The 19,791-nt window shown below is 41.4% G+C and overlaps 1 protein-coding gene and 1 long non-coding RNA gene across 5 annotated transcripts in view; one reads left to right on the top strand and one right to left on the bottom strand.

Moving 5' to 3' along the window:
• Positions 1–19,791, bottom strand: part of LOC145359450 (uncharacterized) — a 48,268-nt gene that overhangs the window by 12,585 nt on the left and 15,892 nt on the right. The gene's annotated exons all lie outside the window — the stretch shown is intronic.
• Positions 1–19,791, top strand: part of galk2 (galactokinase 2) — a 115,195-nt gene that overhangs the window by 86,922 nt on the left and 8,482 nt on the right. For all 3 annotated transcript variants that reach the window (XM_080214003.1, XM_080214002.1, XM_080214001.1), the window contains one exon: positions 16,873–17,074. In XM_080214003.1, coding sequence (XP_080070129.1) covers positions 16,873–17,074 — 202 coding nt within the window. The remainder of the gene's footprint in view (positions 1–16,872; positions 17,075–19,791) is intronic.

Here is a 19,791-nt window from a genome sequence, read left to right as displayed (position 1 = left end):
AGGCTATTACCACAACTACTTCTACTTGGATCTGAAGAATATATTCGTGCTTTATGAGCAAAAGAAACTTGTTGCATTCCCAGAGTGTGTATTACAGACTCTTGACAGCTGTAACCTATTCTTTCACAACATAAATCTTTTTCTGTTCCTGCCTAGTCAACACCCGTCCTGGTTTTACAGTTGTTGCATTTTCTCAAAAAAAAATCAAGAGTTAATCAAAAAAAAATTTGGCTCATCAAAGTTTCGTTCCTAGATGTGTTAGATTTTTCTGAAGTACAGTCAGAGCGGAAGAACAAAACCCGTTTCAAAAAAAAAGTGACAATTAAAAAAGGAAACACATCATTTTCCCTCATGCTCAAAAGGAAAAGTGATGGAAAAACTTAAGGTTGGAAAAGAACATTGTCAGTTCATCATCACAGCTCAGCTAGACAGAGAAAAGACAAAGCGGCTTCTCTCAAAGAAGAGAACAAAATCCTTGGAGACAAGTAGCAGTTAAGAAAGGAGAGATCAGGAACGGCAATGACGAGGGTTGTGGTTGAATCAGGTTTGAAATGTCAATAATTGTCAGGTGCCAGGTTTGAACCATTGATCCTTTACTTTCTGAGTTCCTAATTTTACAGCCATGTTGTAACGTGGGAGTGCTGAGCAAAAGAATAGTTGTCCCTTGGAAGTGCGTGTTATAATCAGTTGTTCTTCTTGTTGTTAACTCCCCTGTACAAAATCATAGCTGTAACAATTTAAATGCATTAACGAAATCGCCCTTCACCACAGTCTATCATTGTTTATGGGTGTCAATCCAAACGCATTATTTTGTTGTACCCTTATTGCGTAACTAGCACTCTGATTTAAAATGACAAGTTTCACTAGCTATTGTACATTTCAGCCCAGTGAAAAGCAGATTCAAAGGAGACAAGATCTATTTCTTAAAATGCTGCAATTAAGGATAATACAGGCTGCTGAGTGTAGAATTCTATATGAGTGCAGAATTAAATGATGTAACAAAAGATTGGTAACCCACAAGCAAGGCTGAAGATTAGAATTTTTTTTCCCTTCTGTCATAGTTTGGTGGGTATGTATGAGTAACACACAGTTGAAATATTTGATGGGGAATATTTTTAAAATAAAGAGTGATGATTAAAAATTTTGTCAAGACATTTTAACTTCATATAGATCATGGGTGAGATCACAATTTGTATATTGTATATCAATATTTGTAATAGGGATTTGGATTTATAGAGTGCATTTCAAACTCAGGGGATGTCCAAAAGTACTTTACATCCAGTGAAATACTGTTGATGTCTAGTTACTGCTGCAATACTGAAGACACAGCCACCAGTTTGTGTGCAATAAACACCCACAATGTAATAATGACCAGATGCTCTGCTTCTGTGATGTTGATTAAGGATTAAATATTGATCTGGGCATCAGGGATAACTCCTGTGCTGTTCTTCAGAATAATACCGTGGGATTTTTTACATCCAACAGAGCAGGCAGGTGAGGGCTCAGTTCAATGTCTTTCTTAAAAATCTTTCATGGGATGTGGGCATCGCTGGAGAGGCCAACGTTTGTTGCCCATCCATGATTGCCATTGAGAAGCTGGTGACAAGCCACCACTTTGAACCTTAGCAGTCCATGTGATATAGGTAGACCCACAGTTCCATTAGCAAGATAGGTACAGGATTTTGACCCAGTGACAATGGATATGGTCGCAAGTCAAGATGGTATGGAGTTTGGAGAAGAAGCTGGTGGTGGTGGTGTTTTCATATAACTGTTGCCCTTGCATTTCTAGGTGGTAGAGGTCACAGGTTTGGCAGGTGCTGTCAAACGAGCCTTCAGTTGCTGCAGTGCATTTAAACGGCACACTCTGCTGCCACTGTGTTGGTGGTGGTGGGAGTGGATGTTTAAGGTAGTGGATGATATGCCAACCAAGTGGGCTGCTTTGGCCTGGTTCTGAACTTCTTCAGTGTTGTTGGAGCTGCACCCATCCAGGCAAAAGTTAAGAGTATTCCATCACATTGCTGACTTTGTGCCTTATGGATGATGGACAGGCTTTGGGGAGTCAGGAGGTGAGACACTTACCACAGAATTCCCAGTCTTTATTTAGCCAGTCTGGTTCAGTTTCTGGTTGATAGTAACCCTTAGGATGTTGATAGTGGGGGATTCAGCAATGGTAATGCCATTGAATGTCAAGGAAAAATGGTTAGATTCTCTCTTGTTGGAGATAGTCATTGCCTGACATTTGTATGGTGTGAATGTTACTTGCCACTTATCAGCCCAAGCTTGGTTATTGTCCAGGTCTTGCAGCATACGGATACGAATTGCTTCAGTTTCTGGGGAGTCCTGAATTGTATTAACCATTGTGCAATCATCAGTGGAACATCCCCATTTCTGACCTTATGATGGAGGGAAGGTCATTGATGAAGTAGTTGAAGATAATTAAGCCTAGGACAATGCCCTGAGGAAGTCCAGCAGTGACCCTGTGATTGAGATGATTGATCTGTAACAATCACAACCATCTTCTTTGTGCTAGTTTTGATTCTAGCTCATGGAGTTTTGCTCCTGATTCCTATTGACTTCTGTTTTGTGAGGGCTTCTTTTGATACCAGACGCAGTAAATTGCTGCTTTAATGTCAAGGGCAGTCATTCACACTTCATCTCTGAACTTCAGTTCTTTTGATCTTGTTTGGACCAAGGCTGTCATGTGTTTAGGAGTCGAGTGGCCAACTGAGCATCAGTGAGCAGGTTATTGCTGAGTAAGTGCTGCTTGATGGCATTGTTGATGATCCCTTCCATCCCTTTACTGATGATGATGGGGTGCAATTAGCCAATTTGGATTTGTCCTTTTTTTTGTGTACAGAACATAGCTAGGCAATTTTCACATTGCCATATAGGTGCCAGTGTTGTAGCACTACAGGAACTGCTTGGTCAGGGACACGGCAAGTCCTAGAGCACAAATCTTCAGTACTATTGCTAGAATGTTATCGGGGCCCATTGCCTTTTGCAATATCCAGTACCTTAAGCTGTTTCTTGATATCACCAGGAATGAATTGAATTGGCGAATGTTGGTACCTGTGTTGGGGCCCACAGGGAGGAGACCGAGGTGGATCATCTATTCGGCACACAGCTGAAAGTAGTTAAAAATGCTCCAGCCCTTTCATTTTTGCACTGATGTGCTGGGCTCTTCATCATTGAAGATGAGAATACCTATGGATCACTGGTTGTGGCAGAACTCTGAGAGAGAGCACGTGCAAAAATGTGGCACTCCCTCAGTACTATTGTATATTGGAATTTCTGATTTTTGTACTCATTCTAGGGTGCTGCCAACTGAGCCATAGCTGTCATTCATTCATCCCTGGCTGTTTCTAATGACAAATTGACCTACATGGGTTGGTGAGGAATCAGAAAAGAACAGTTAGGCTGATAAAGGAACATAGGACCACAAACTCCAAGGTGGGACCTCTGAGACTGAGGGAAAAGAGGATTGAGGGGAGACGTGATGTATCTTTTTATATTGCCGAGAGTAATGTGTTTCCAATTTTCTCTCTTCCTCCCATGGCATTGGAAACTGATGCTGGCTGGCGTGCAGTCCTAGAGGTGCCAGCTGCTACCTATTACCTCATTCAAGTGGCTAGTCTTCATGTATCAACATACAGATTGTTAGCAGGCTACACTTGTGAGAGCATCACAGCCAAATGATGCTGATGCGAGTAGAAGTCCACATTCTTACACCTTCCAGAAAAAGACACTGTGTATTGGTTAGAAATGGCTAATTTCTCCCTTTACCACAGACCTGGAAATAAGTGATTAACTGTAGTAACTTGATTTATACCTGCTGACTCACAACTGATGACAAGTAGGATGAGTAACCTTTAGGATAGAAAACTGCACCAGGGCAAGTCCGCTTGCCCACTAAACCTTGGAGGAGTCATCGGCCTAGATTTTTCTCAATGCGGGATTTGAATCAGTCTGACTGCAGCTAATTCCTGATGATTAGCCGGGGTGGGCGGGGGGGAGGCGACGACGACGTCAGGGCTGGCCCAGCAATTATTGTGGAGGCAGCGATCAGGCTGTGGGGTGTGCTGGCCCGCAATTGGAACCACTGCGCATGCACAGAATTCCAGAAATGTCAGACTCCAGCCTCACCCTCTGGGTTTTTTGATGAGATTCCCGATTGTGACCTCTGCTGTGCACAGAGCGGGGAGACTCAAGTGTGAAGTTGAGCTGAGAAAACATTCGTGATCTAGAACAGTTTTCCTGCCAATTCAGCACTTTTGGGAGATTCGCTCCCACTGTTGCAGATGCTCAGGAGTGCTAAGGTGCATTTTAGCATAATTTCCCGGCAATTGGCATATACTTATTTACTGGGCGGCATGGTGGCACAGTGGTATGGGCAGAATGATAGCAAATGGTTAGCACTGCTGCCTCACAGCGCCAGGGACCCAGATGAATTCCAGCCTCGGGTCACTGACTGTGTGGAGTTTGTACACACTCCATGTCAGTGTGGGTTTCCTCCAGGTGCTCCGGTTTCCTCCCACGGTCCAAAGATGTGCAGGATAGGTTGATTGGCCGTGCTAAATTGCCCCTTGGTATCGGGGGAATATGTGGGGTTACAGCCTGTGTGGGCTTGGTGCAGGTGTCATGGGCCAAGTAGCTGTCTTTTGCACTGTAGGGATTCTATGATTCAAATTTGGTCAGACATAGTCAAATCTGCCATCACTTCTATTTGTAAAGTTCCAGAGTGGCAATAGACATTTTGAAGCCAGTGGCACAGATCCCACTATAACTCTCACTCTTGTCTACTTTGAAGCAGCAGTGATTTCAGAAGAAAAATCTGAGCCAGTTTTGCTATAATTTATATTTAATGGGGAATCTTACTCAGATTACATAATTATAATGGAAATAAATATTGAATTTAAATACAACATGTTGCCAAATGTCACCTAAATTCAACAGCCACCTGCTTTCAGCAACATTCAGTTTTGGATGAAAATAATTCAACAACTGGAGGTAACCACATGATTTAATACTCTTGGAGATGCTGAAACCCTTGAGATTGATACTTTTAACATATGGCATCTTGAAGTAAAATGTGCATACCATTGCAAAGTTACTTTATAATTTCATAAATCTATCCTTCATCTGAACTGTTTTATATGTGGGATATATCAGTATGTTAGCTACAGTAAAACTATGGAATGTGGTTCCAAAAAAAACCCTCTAAAGACGTTCAATATTAGGCATGCTTATTAGTGGGCTGCTTGTAAAAATAATGTATTATCGAATTATGCACAAAAATGTATAAAGAGCACGTAGCATCTGAAGTTTCATCTGGAAAATTTGGACCAATTTGGCAACTGTTCATAAATCAGTCATAAGACATTTTGTCTGTTCTAGTATTGCAATGTGAAAGAACTTTTTTTTTGGTCCCTCAAGTTTTTTTTTTGCCTTTATACACACTGAGGAATAACGGTCCTGAACTAAAATCATGCTGCTGTGATGAAATATATGTTTTTACGTGTAGCAGGTTGAAAAAAAGCTGTTTTTTTTTTCTACTGTTCACAATATTATTCAGTCAGCTTTTAGTGTTTAAGAAACGGAGTCTCTCCGACTGGTTTTAAGCAATATTTAGGACATTTATTGCGTACTACATGAACTAATTCACTTGGATGCTTTTTTGTAGAAGCAGCAAAAAGAGCATCTTTTAAATTAAATAAATTAAATTAAATAAATAGTTAACTTTCTGAAGAACAGTTTTCTGCAGAGAGTAAATTTTCCCACATTATATCAACGTCCTTACTTCAATGATATGTCTGCATAATGGTTACGTGGTATGAAAATACCATTGATTAACAGAGCAATATTGAATTGATGTAATGTGCTTAGAGTGGGGAGAAAAGTCATGGAAATCTACCTGTAAGATAAGCAATGAATATGTTTCAAAAAGAGTTCCTTTTGTCTTGTAATCTTTACCCCTGATTTACTCCCCATGCCAAACATATATGGACATTTTGAATGTGGCAGTATCTTGAGTTATACTACTGACATCATGCTTATCAGAAGACTGTAATTACCATCCACCATATCTAGCAGAGCTTCTTATATTAGTATGGAAATAATGTAAATAATATAAATACAAGGAAGTAAGAAGCTTACTTTGCACAAATTGATATTCCACTGCTCTATTTTGTTGACTAAGACTAATTTGGAGATTGAAAAATCAATTTACTTCTGCAGTAAGCTCTTAATCAAACACCTCCCAAACAGAATGCAATCTCTGTTGATAGGGACTTGTCCTTTCAGCAGAATTCATATTCACTTCCCAGTAGATGGAAGTAGTCATTTTGCAGCTAGGTAGCGTGGAAGCCAGTTATGATAATTCCTCTGTCAGGGATTGATACTTGTGAAGAAATGTTTGGCAATCGGATGAATTTGAACCAGGAGCCCCCTAAGAAGCATACATTTAACCATGGAGCTGGTACAGGCATTCTAGGAGGGATTAACATTGTTCATCTGAAATTCAGTACATATTTTATCCTGTACATAAGTTGCTAGACATATTTCTTTCTAATTACTGCCATACATTAGCTTTAACCACACACCCCTGTCCTAAATTCAGTAGCAAGAAAGAAACTTGCACAAAAATGCTCTTCCTAGAAGACCAGCAAACTACCCTCTGGATTTTGCACATGTTGCTACATTAGCAATCTTTAGGATCGAGTGAAGTTGACATGCTTAATTGAGTGCAATTAAGAGTCAAACACATTGCTGTGGGTCTGGAGTCACGTGTAGGCCAGACCAGCACAACAGATTAGTGAACCAGGTGGGTTTTACAAAAATTGACAATGGTTCCTTGGTCAGCATTTGACCTTTAATTCCAGATTTTTAAAATATTAAGTTCAAATTTCACCATCTGCCATAGTGGGATTTGAACTTGGATTCCAAGGGTCTCACCCTGAGTCTCTGGATTACTAGTCCAGTGACAATATTTTTGCACCACTGCCTCCATCTTACTTGTGAGTAAGAAAATGTGAATTCCACCTTTCCAGAAAAATTCAAAAAAAATGAGTTACAAATAATATTCACATTAACTGAAATTGTGCTTCAGGAAAAATATAGTTTATAATGGATCAGCTACTTTATCCCAAGTTTCAAAACTTTTGATCATGTTAAACAGCTTGCTTGAACTTTTGAGTAACTTTTGACATGGAGCCAATAGTTGGAACACCATTCTGGCTAGTATTGCATAACGTGACGAGAGCACCAGAATCATAAAGTATTTTAAGGTGATCTGGCTAATAAAGTCTTTCTTTACCAAAGGGCAGTCTCTGAATCAGGCCCAGTCATTGGCAAGGATATTACATTAAAATTAAAACCAGCCATGGCTTACTTCATTCTTTGGTTTACTACTGTTCAATTGTGATTTACAAGAGTGTGTGAGATATGGAAATTTCTCACGCAACTCAGATATGCCGTGAATGAGTGCACTCTGTGAAATTGGCTTGCCTCGTAATAATAGCCTTGTGATTGAGAAATACATTTAAAGAGAAGCCATCATCTGTAAATATCCACTGCAGGATTTATGCGAGCTTCTCGCCATTTAGTTTACTTGCCTGCTAACTAATTTGCAGTTATTTATTAGAAAATTTAAAATGCTTTTTTTTTGTAATTGCAATTTAAATAATACTATCATCATTGGTAAGCCTTTAATAATATTAGAGAAATCTTTCTTAATAGCTAATGAAACACAAAAAAAGTTCTAAATTATTGGCTTCTGGGATATATAAATATTCCCAGAAGAGAAAGTAGTTAAGTAGTAAATTGAAACAGCTGTAATTTTTCCCTCTAAATGTTGATGCTTTTACACATTAATGTCAGCATATAGTTCAGTATCATACAGAGGAGTCCGGGACAAAATTAATTACAAAAGTTGTTTCCTCTTCCTTCTAACTGCCCTTTTTGCACGCAGCAACTCTATATCTTAACGCTTTTTGCTCATAGTTGCCATTTTGGGCTACCAGAGTCACCACTAAAGAACCTGCTGTGCAGATTATACATTGAAACTAGATGTGGTGTCCAGACAGGTGGAACATTTTCTATACATTTATATATAGTAAAAATACAAAGATGCTTGCTACAATACCAGAATTCTATTTTTTTAATATGTATATTCCTTAGTGTCTTGTTGAAGACTAACTGATGACATTTTGATGAATCTATTGATATAAACTGCGGTAAAGGTAGTTTAATAATTTGTGTGCCTAGGATCACAATGTTAACAGAATTTAAAAAGGCTTTAACCATTAAAAGGGGGCTAAATTGGACAGTCCATCCACCCCTCCTTTACTGGGCACAGACTCGTGATGTATGCTTATCCCAAGCTTGTATAGTACGATGCAGAGAGCATGCCAACTTTCTGCTCCCTGATCATTCTCATCACTGTAGCACACAGCCACTGCGCACTCTTCTGAGTGGCTGCACATCTCAGCAGGTGGCCAAAAATCATGAGAGGCTAGCACGTTATAGTTTGTCAGCACCACTTAAATAAAAACAAAATACTGTGTGCGGCTGCTGGAAATCTAAGATAATTAAAGCTGGCTGCACTCTTTAATGGGGAGGTGGGTGGAGTAGGTGGTGTAAATCCTTGTACGAGTCACTCTGACCTGGGAAACACTGAATAATGGTACAACATGGGTGAGAGTGTACTCCCAAGGGTCTTGAATACTGCACTGAGAACTCTAGTGGAAGATTTACAAAGTGGAAGAGAATGCTGTACTCGCTTGGAGAGTCACGATGTGGAGATGCCAGCGTTGGACTGGGGTAAACACAGTAAGAAGTCTCACAACACCAGGTTAAAGTCCAACAGGTTTATTTGATAGTAAACCCACAAGTCACATGAGTCTGATGAAGGGACAAACCCCGAAAGCTTGTGGGTTTACTATCAAATAAACTTGTTGGACTTTAACCCGGTGTTGTGAAACTTCTTATTCGCTTGGAGAATCAGGGGACCTTCTAGACAAACGGCAGCACAGTGGTTAGTGCTGCCTCACAACACCAGGGACGCAGGTTTGATTCCCAGCTTGGCTCAGTGTCTGTGTGAAGTTTGCACATTCTCCCTGTGTCTGCGTGGGTTTCCTCCAGGTTCTCCGGTTTCCTCCCACATTCCAAAGATGTGCGGGTTAGGTGGATTGATCATGCTAAGTTGCCCCTTAGTGTCTGGGGATTAACTAGAGTAAATAGAATGGATTGTGGGGATAGGCCCTGAGTGGGATTGTGGTCAGTGTAAACTTGATGAGCCGAATGGCCTCCTTCACTGGGGGATGATATGACTGAAACAGTCAGAATGCAGTAGATAACAGTTGAGATCAAAGTTCTGTGAAATTCTGTTCCCCAGAAAACAGTGGGTCCTTCAGTTTCTGCAAGGTTGAGTTAACTAGCAATTTGATAGATACGGGAGTCAAGGATTACCGGGGGTTGGGGGTGGGGGTAAGACAAGAAAGAGGAATTGAGATCACAACCAGAGCAGACACAATTTTCAACGACAGATTAGGCTGAAAGGGCCAAATGGTCTACTCCTGCTCACAAGTCTAATTTCCTATGCATTATGCTAGTAGCAGAGCTAAAACCACAGGGTTATGGTTTCCTCATATCTAATCCTCCTCATATCTAATCCTCCTCATATCTAATCCTCCTCATATCTAATCCTCCTCATATCTAATCCTCCTCATATCTAATCCTCCTCATATCTAATCCTCCTCATATCTAATCCTCCTCATATCCCATTTCCCTCTCATACCTGAATCTCTTCCAATTTACAAGGAACAGATGGCATAAGCATGCACCTCTCGCTTCCAACCCCATTCCTTCACAACAATCTTGTCCTGTGCCTTTCCACTTTTAGACAGCCAAGAACTGCCACCTAGTCAGGCAGTGGTGGAGAAGCAACATGACACTGATGATGCGGCATGGTGGCAGAGTAGTTAGCATTGCTGTCTCACAACGTCTCACAATGTACACAATGGTGTGTACATTGCCTATGGGAAATGAGTAGGTTGGGACAGTATTGTGGGTTTCAATTGCAAGAAGCCCTTATTTTACTGAAACTCCTTGTTCGTCTGCCATTAAACCTTAAGATCAAAATAAATCAGTGAACTGAATAAATCAGTGATCATCCCAAATCTGGAATTGAAAAGTTTTGGGGCGATTCTCCCATCCGGTTGCACTAAATAATTAGCACAGTGAGCCGGGAGATCCCGAGGCGGACGATTAATGGGGTTTGCGCGCACGTCTGCCAGTGCCAGATTTCTGGTGGCATCTGCTCTGCGCTGGAAGTTGGCAGGAGGCGCAAAGACCATTTAAATGGCTATTTGAATGTGATTTAAATACAATTAGCAGGCCCGGGATCTCTCAGCCATCCAGAGTTTTTCACTCCAGTGGAGATTACAGTAGCTCCCCACTTTGAGGAGCTAGCTCCCAACCCCACTGGAGTGAAACAGGGGCAATCAGAGGCCCCCCAGAGGGTCAGGCGGCGGAGGGGTTGCCCCCTGGTCATTGGCTCCTGTCAATGCCAACCTGGGCCCCCAACAGACAAAGTGCCAATGCCTGAAGGCACCTTGGCACTTCCCATCAGGCATGGGACAGCGTCAAGGTAAGAAGTCTCACAGCACCAGGTTAGAGTCCAACCAGTTTATTTGATAGTAATCTCACAAGCTTTCAGAAACAGTGTTCCTTTGTCAGGTGTGTGGAAGGTTCTGATCAGAGAAGGGCATATAAAATCACACACAGTTTACAGAATACTGATTAGAATGCAAGTCTTTACAGCTAACCTGGTATCCAAGTCTTAAAGATGCAGACAATGTGAGTGGAGATGGCATTAGCATAGGTTAAAGAGATGTGTATTGTCTCCAGACAGGACAGTAAGTGAGATTTTACAAGCCCAGGCAAGTCTTGGGGATTACAGGTAGTGCGACATGAACCCAAGATCCTGGTTGAGGCTGTGCTCATGTGTGTGGAACTTGGCTATCAGTCTCTGCTCAGTGACTCTGTGCTGTCATGTGTCTTGAAGGCTGCCTTGGAGAACACTTACCCATCTCTACATCATGACAGTGTCAAGGGGCAGGGCCTGATGTTGTGGCGCCTACGATGTGATTCGTGGGGGCTCCCAGTGCCACTCTGCAGTCGGGATCAGCGGGAGAAAGAGGGATGCCAGCGATTGGAGTGGCCTGGCTGGGTGGGTGAGAGGGATAAGCCGGGGTGGGGGGGTGAGTTGGGGACTGGGGTTGGCATTGCAGGGAGAGGGTAACTGCTGGGGAGAGATCAGTGGAGTGGGGGGAGTGCTAGAGATCAGGATGGGCTGGGGGGGGGGGGGGTGGGAGGAATGGTCGGGCCAGGCCATGGAGGGTTGGAGAGTAGCATTGCGGGGGTCGCGGGGCCGGCCAGTTCGATTGCTGGCCAGCGGTGCGAGGCCACTGTGCATGTGCTGATCTCAGCACAGACAGATCAGCGCATCGCAGTGGGCCCACTCAGTGTGCTGATTTAAGCCCCACTTGCGGGAATAGGCCCCATCCTCTGAAACTTAATGACCTTCACGCTGATGGCCTCAGCAGTGCACAGAGTGTGGGAGATTCTTCTCTGATATCCCACTGGAAAAAGCAGCAAGCAGATTTGATACTTAGAATTTTTTTGGGAGAATTCCGGCCTTTATGTCATTACTGTCTCATTAACACTCAAAGCAAATCACATAAGAACATAAGAAATAGGAGCAGGAGTAGGCCATCTAGCCCTTCGAGCCTGCCCCGCCATTCAATAAGATCATGGCTGATCTGTCGTGGCTCAGTTCCACTTTCCCGCCCTCTCCCCATAACCCTTAACCCCCTCTCTTATCAAGAACCCATCAACCCGCTTCTTAAAAATATTTAGCGAGGCAGCCTCCACCACTTCAACGGGCAGAGAATTCCAGAGATTCACCACCCTTTGAGTGAAGAAGTTCCTCCTCAACTCCGTTCTAAACCGCCTCCCCTTTATCTTGAGGCTGTGCCCCCTAGTCCTACTGTCTTTTTTGAGCGGGAAGAGTCTCTCCACCTCTATCCTATCCATCCCATTCATCATCTTATACGTCTCAATGAGATCTCCCCTCATTCTTCTAAACTCTAACGAGTACAAGCCTAGTTTATTCAGCCTCTCCTCATAGCTCAACCCCCTCAACTCTGGTATCAGCCTAGTAAACCTCCTCTGCACTCCCTCCAAGGCCAAAATATCCTTGTGCAGGTGCGGCGCCCAAAACTGCACGCAGTACTCCAGCTGCGGCCTCACCAATGCCCTATACAGCTGCAGCAAGACCTCCCTACTTTTATATTCAATCCCCCTCGCTATGAAGGCCAGCATCCCATTCGCCTTCCTGACCACCTGCTGCACCTGCAAGCTGGGTTTTTGCGACTCATGCACAAGGACCCCGAGGTCCCTCTGCACCGTCGCCTGCTGCAGTTTTACGCCACGTAAGTAATAGTCCTTCCTACCATTCTTCCTACCAAAGTGGACCACCTCACACTTGCCAACATTAAATTCCATTTGCCATTTCCTGGCCCATTCGCCCATCCTATCTAGATCCTTCTGCAGACTCTCCACACCCTCCGCACAATTTGCCTTTCCCCCAATCTTGGTGTCATCAGCAAATTTCGACACCCTACACTCGGTTCCCTCCTCCAGATCATCTATATAAATGGTAAATAGCTGAGGCCCCAGCACCGACCCCTGGGGCACCCCACTAGTCACCAACCGCCAATCCGAATAGCACCCATTGACCCCCACTCTCTGCCTCCTATTTCACAACCAATCCTCTATCCACGCTAACACCCTACCCCCAACTCCATGTCCCCTGACCTTCTGCAATAACCTCTTGTGAGGTACCTTGTCAAACGCCTTCTGAAAATCCAGAAAGACCACATCCACCAGCTCTCCTCTATCCACTGCCCTAGACACATCCTCATAGAACTCCAGTAAATTTGTCAGACACGACTTCCCTTTAATGAAACCGTGTTGCGTCTGCCCTATCAAGCCCGCTGAACAAAACAAGCTCCCTCTGTGGCTTCTTTACTTTGGGGTTTGGGGCAGCAATCAGGATGTTGGACACAACCTGTTAGCTTTTTCAGTTGCTTCATCACAATAGGCACTGAAAGTGATGAAACAAAAACAGAAAATGCTGGAAAATATCAGCTGATCTGACAGCATCTGTGGAAAGAGAGTAAGAGCCAATGCTTTGAGATGATGAAAGGTCATCCAGAATCAAAATGTTGTCTCTGCTCTCTCTCTGTCTCCATGGATAGGATAGAGGTGGAAAGACTCTTCCCGCTCAAAAAAGACAATAGGACTAGGGGGCACAGCCTCAAGATAAAAGGGGGGCGGTTTAGAACGGAGTTGAGGAGGAACTTCTTCACTCAAAGGGTGGTGAATCTCTGGAATTCTCTGCCCGTTGAAGTGGTGGAGGCTGCCTCGCTAAATATTTTTAAGACGCGGGTTGATGGGTTTTTGATAGGAGAGGGGATTAAGGGTTATGGGGAGAGGGCGGGAAAGTGGAACTGAGCAGCGACAGATCAGCCATGATCTTATTGAATGGCGGGGCAGGCTCGAAGGGCTGGATGGCCTACTCCTGCTCCTATTTCTTATGTTCTTATGTTCAGATTCCAGCACCCAGTGTTTTGCTTTTAACGGAAGGTGATGAATCCGCTCAAACCATCAAGTACTGTTTTTTTTAAAATTAGATAGCTCAGAACTTCCCAAAGTGTTTTGCTGCCAATGGAGTAGCTTGGAGAGTAGTCAATGTAGCAATACATTTGTCACAACAATGAGCTAGTGTGATATTAGTTGAGAGATCAGTATTGAGCATGATGCCAAGGAGAACTCCCTTGGTCCTCTACAAAATTATGTTATGATTCTTTTATATCCACATAAGAGAGCACCAGGCCTCATTTGAAAGGCAACCCTTCTGACAAGTACTACTAGCGTGTCAGGTAGATAGATTTTGTGCTAAGAAGTGGGATTTAAACCCACAATCTTTTGACTTGGAGGTAAGAGTGCCAGCACTAAGCCAAAGTCGACACCTGATGTTAGTGGTGTGTGGAGACTCCCGACTCCTGACCTGTGGCATCTCAAATAAAACTGCTGCATTCAGTAGAGTGAGTTACCTGTCTTCCAGTTCCGCTGTTGCTCTGAGGCCTGTTTTTAACTGACATTTTAGTATGCTGCAAAATGTATCCATTTTGATTGTCCAATTCACCCTTCAAAACCATGAGGGGGCAAGATTGAAGGTCTAATACATGTCTTTTGGATGACATTATACCGAGGCCCCATCTACTCTTCCAAGTGTATAATCAAAGATCCCATGACAGCTTTTTGGAAAGCAGTAAGGGAGTTATCCCAGATGTCCTGGGCTATATTTATCCCTCAGTCAACATGACAAAAAGAGATTATCTGATCATTATCTCATTGCTGGTTGTGGGAGCTGACATTGGATAAATTGTGTTTCCCATATTGTAACAGTGACAGCAGTTCAAAAGTGTTTCATTGGCTATAAAGTAATTTGGTATGGCCTATGGTTGTGAAAGGTTCTATATAAATTTCTGCTTTTTTAAGACTTTAGTGAATATTTGCTTCATCAGTTGATGAGTCAGTGCTCTGAAAGTATTAGATTTCATATGTAAATTTTTCCTTATGGACTCGCAGTCCAAGTATGTGACTAACTGGCTTTTTGAACCACTTTGGAGCATCTTCCTGCTGTTATTTGAAAATAATTTTCAATCACTGTTTTCTCTAAGTAGTGTTTGATGTGGAAAAGTACTGATGAAGGGACAGCAGTTGGTAATCAACAGTAGGTTGTCTGTGTTTAACCTGAAGCTGTCTGTAATCAATGTTGAGGACTCCCAGGCCACTCATCTCCTGACATATTGTTCGACCATTGCTGACTGTGCCTTCAGCAGCAGTTATTCCCAGGCTAGGGAGACCTCCCTGCCTTTTATCCTCCTTTAAGATGCTCTTTAAAACCTACCCTTGACCAAGCTTTGGGTTGTCAATCCTAGCTTATCTTCTTATGTGATTTGAGTGTCAAACCCTCTTTGATGATACCCTATTAAAACACTTCAGGATGTTTTCTACATTAAAAGATGCTATATAAATACGATGTATTGTTTTTGTTGTACTTAACTATGTCCCTCTGGTGGGTCTGTCATATTAGATGGCATTTAATTGGAGTCTGCATTTTTCGTGCATTGTTTAGCATCCTTAGCTGGAAATTACTGTTAACAGTATCAGCAAATGAATGATTAATGGACTTGTAGAACATTCTCCTATTCTGTTTTTAGTGAGATTTGTATCTTAAACTAAACTTAACACCTGAGATAAAATATCAGAGAAATGTGATATGAACATGTTAAATATCCATTCATTAATATCAACTATAGAAATTCTAGATGTTTCCGTTTAGTTTATTTATCAGGCTTTAGTATTTTTAAAAGTATTCTCAGGGTGTAGTTGACAGTGCAAAAAGATAACACATGTCCGTTCCTAGTTGTTGTGAAACATGTAGAGCTACCAGGTATTGTGGAACTGGAATCAAGTGGAGCTCAGTCTAATGTTGACTGGGTGCAGATAGGTGCAAAGATTCTCAATTATTCCCCACTCCTCAGTTGATTGTAATGCGGTTCCCTTTATATTTATAAGAATGAATGTGCCAAATCAACATTTGTACATAACAGTTTATGCGTTGATTGGGAAGAACTTGGTCAGACAGGTTTTCTTGAGTTTAAACACAAACCAATTTTTAATAAAAATTCAGCAACTTTCTGATGCTAGCCCACCAATTACTGAATTACCAGGGGTTGGAAGAGAAGCACTGGCTACAATCAGGTAAGAAAAAAAGGAAGAGCGAGAACAGTCCCATTTGAAGTTACAAACACATTTTGCTTGGATACAAATAATTTCAGCTCCAAACTATTTTTGCGTGATTTCCAACCAGCAATTGTCTCTCCAGTGAACCAGCCACATATCATCTTTAATCCTTAAGAAAGCCAGCAATCTTTACAAGCATATCTCTTTCCTCTCCCCAATTCCTTGATTCACAGACAATATTCACGATGGCCCTGCCTACATTCTAGAATTTGGATTAATACAAACATATTACTGTGTGCAAATATAATTGCTTTATTCCATACCCCATTTCCCTGGAAATGGAAACCCTTAAACTAGTTCACTTTTGTGATTGAAGTGTTACATGGAACCAAAACTATTCTTTTCCCTTCAGAATAAAGTTTTTCATAAACATTAAGTTGCAGTCCAACCAGAAAGCATTCTTGTCAATGTAGCACGTTGATTAGATGCGGCTCAATAGATTTGTTGCTAGTATGTTGTACTGTGTAACTATTTTGCCTATATCTCTGTGTACTGTTATTGGGACATGAATGAATATCCTTTGGCCAGCTTCAGCCACACAAATGTTCCCCAGTCTTGGGTTTTTCAGATGTGTTGAGGAATTCAATATAAGGTAATAAATTCATGTTTGCTACAAACGAGGTTTTACTCCTGGGATTTATGGTAAGAATCACACAGAGTGGGAAGTGATTGTAAAGTGGCAACAAATTGTAATGAACCATTTTTTTCACAGGAGTAACACAGCTGGAAGAGAATCCCAGTCAGTCTGAGTCACAATCAAGTCATAAAGGATTGCTTTACTTTATTTTTATGGTCACCAGATTCAGCTTCAGTTATTATTTGAGCAATAGTGGTTTCAATTGTTTGAAATCAAAGGGTTTTTTTTGGAGGGGTGGCATGTAATTGCTTAAACAGATTTTTCCACATTCGTTAACAATGTATTTCTATTCTACACAGTGACATCATTTAAACTTTACCAGCGCGCTATACATGTTTATAGTGAAGCCAGACGGGTTCTACAATTCAAGACAGTTTGTGATGAGACACCTGCCAATGCATTACAGTTATTGGGAGAACTGATGAATCAAAGTCATGTCAGCTGTAGGGATATGTATGAGTGCAGCTGTCCAGAACTTGATCAGCTGGTGGACATCTGTATGTAAGTTTTCCAAAATAAAAAGACATGGATAATTTTTTATATGTTAATTATACATTGGAATGTTTTGTGTCACAGTTTCCATAGTATAAAGGACAAAAGCAGGATTTTGTTTATAGCCAACAATTAGCGAAACCACAAATAAAGGCTAAAGTTATCTCAGTTTGTTGAAGAAGTAATTTAGCCACAAGGCTCAAAACTTGATCCTAGAATATGTCTGTTTAATGTCAGTGCAACCTCAATACTTCAGTTATGAAGTCAGCATTAAAACAACTCTTGGAATAAAATGACTGTCAGGAAAAGAGAAACACAGGCAGTTCAGATTGAAGGTAACGGGTTTATGTATTCAGGCTGTGTGTTAATTTGCCTAGAGTAGATAAAATTTCACTGATTATCCTAAATATTCTGAATCCATCTGTTTTATTACTGCTAATCTAAGTGGGATATATTTGTTCAAAAATATTTAAGAAGAAAAGTCTAGGGGAGTTGATTTTGTTCAAAATATTCTGTCTTTTCAGAGAAAAGTATAATCATATTTTTTATATGTTTAAAAAGTCCAGTTGAATCACTGACATGAAGACCCTCTACTTGCTTGGCCAGTTGTGTGATGTAACTTACAGGGAAACACTACATGCAAACCAGGGTGGCGGATTGAAAGACTGTCACTGAAGGTCATCCATTTTGGTCCTGTGAAGCTACGCTGTAAATGCAGTTTGTAGCCACAGGTTCTTCCTATGATTTCTGTTCATGAAGAAGTGACGTAGCTCAGGATGAATAATAATTAAATTGTAATACATTATACATTGAACTTCCAGGCAACCCAGTCACATTCATTTGGTGAAAGTGTTAGCAAATTGTAATAATTGCTATATCTATTTTTAACTAAAGTCAATGCAAAGAAAAGAAATAAGTCTATGCAAATAATTACTAAGAACGGTGGTCAGTTGTAAAAGTAATTTTGCCAACATTTCACAGGGTTAATTTACCTTCTCCAATGGTTTGCTGCTGCTGCCAAGCTCGGCAGAATCCTCTGTCGATTTAAAATACACAGTGCAAAAATTGCTCCCCAGCACTATCTCATGAGTTTCTGAGGACTCCTGTACGAATGTACGCAATGCCAGTTTATGTTAAGGAGTTCCTTGGCTTGAATTTGCAATGACGCAAGGATCTGCAGTCCACTGTTCATATTCTCTTTCAAGTGGACTTTCAAAAAGATCTTAATGATGCTGCGCACAATAGCCATGTGGTTGCATTCATTTCCAATTCACCCATTTGTTTCTCAGATGGAGCTTACATTTTGCCAACTAAATTCAATTTGGTTAGGACGTATTAAACAGAATTATGTGAAAGACAGACTTTTATGAATATTTTAAAAATATAACTGTACTACATACAGTTACATACCATTACACAAGCTCACACTGATACAATACCCTTTCTTTTGTAAGGTGTTGACTTTCTTTTGTAAGGGTGGGTGTGGAGAGGATGTTTCCTCTTGTGGGAGAATCCAGAACTAGGGGTCATTGTTTAAAAATAAGGTGTCACTCTTTTTGAGAAAGAGATTAGTTTTTTTCCTCTCTCAAAGGATGTTTAGAACTCTGTTCCTCAAATGGTGCTGGAAGCAGATACTTTAAATATTTTTAAGGTAGAGCTAGATTAATTCTTTATAGGCAAGGGGTGAAAGGTTATTGGTGCAAAAGTTAAAGTTTATTTATTGGGTCACAAGTAAGTCTTACATTAACACTGCAATGAAGCTACTATGAAATTCCCTTAGTTGCCACACTTCAGCGCCTGTTTGGGTCAATGCACCTAACCAACATGTCTTTCAGACTGTAGGAAGAAACTGGAGCGTTGGGGGAGGAAATCCACACAGACATGAAGAATATGTGGACTCCATACACCCATGGTCAGCAATGTGGGGTTGAGGTTAAAATCAGATCAGCCACAATCTTAGTGAATGGTGGAGTGGCTCAAAGGGCGAAGTGGCCTACTCCTACTCCTAATCTGTATGTCCATATGCAAAACAACAAGACTTTATTTTCCAAACTGTTCAAAAAGACAACTGGCTGAATAGCAGAGACACTGCCTACGATTTTTCAAAACTCTCTCAATATGGAACCTGTTCCAAAGTAATATCTCTGTTCTAGAAAGGAGAACCTATATAATTACGTATTATTCACCCTAGCATTGGTAGTCCCTCAGGTTCTAGAGGCCATAATTTAGGATAAAGCTAATGCTAATCTAGAAGCACACAGATTAATTAAGCATAGATTTATCAAAGCCAAGTCATGTCTGACAAATAAGAGTGTGTTTATAAAGAAATGCTGTGAATTGGATTTTCAAAAGATTCAGCAAAGGTAAATGAAAACGGGAGCTATTAAAGGGGCTGAGCAGTGTGGATAAGAAATTAGTCAAAGACCAGGAAGCTGTATGTAGTGCTCCAAAGATGTTTTTAGATGGCAAGGATTTAAATGATAGTTTCCCAATGGAAACTATCGAAATATACAAAAATGATATGGACTTGTGAATAGGGGGCCCAAAATCAACATTTAAGCGCGAGAGAAAAACAGGCATCAACTGTGAAGAAGACTGTAGGTGATTTAGGAGCTAGGTTAGTATATTGAGTAGGTGTCAGCTGAAATTTAATGTACAGAAAAGCCTCTGAAGCCACAAGCTGCAGCTTGAATTGAACATTTATCTAGGATACGAGATGCAATGCA

Source organism: Carcharhinus amblyrhynchos, chromosome 28, assembly GCF_965287045.1.
Source record: "Carcharhinus amblyrhynchos chromosome 28, sCarAmb.v2.hapA, whole genome shotgun sequence".
Classification (NCBI taxonomy): domain Eukaryota; kingdom Metazoa; phylum Chordata; class Chondrichthyes; order Carcharhiniformes; family Carcharhinidae; genus Carcharhinus; species Carcharhinus amblyrhynchos.
The sequence above is the reverse complement of the archived record's forward strand: the minus strand, read 5'-3'. Positions and strand labels throughout refer to the sequence as shown.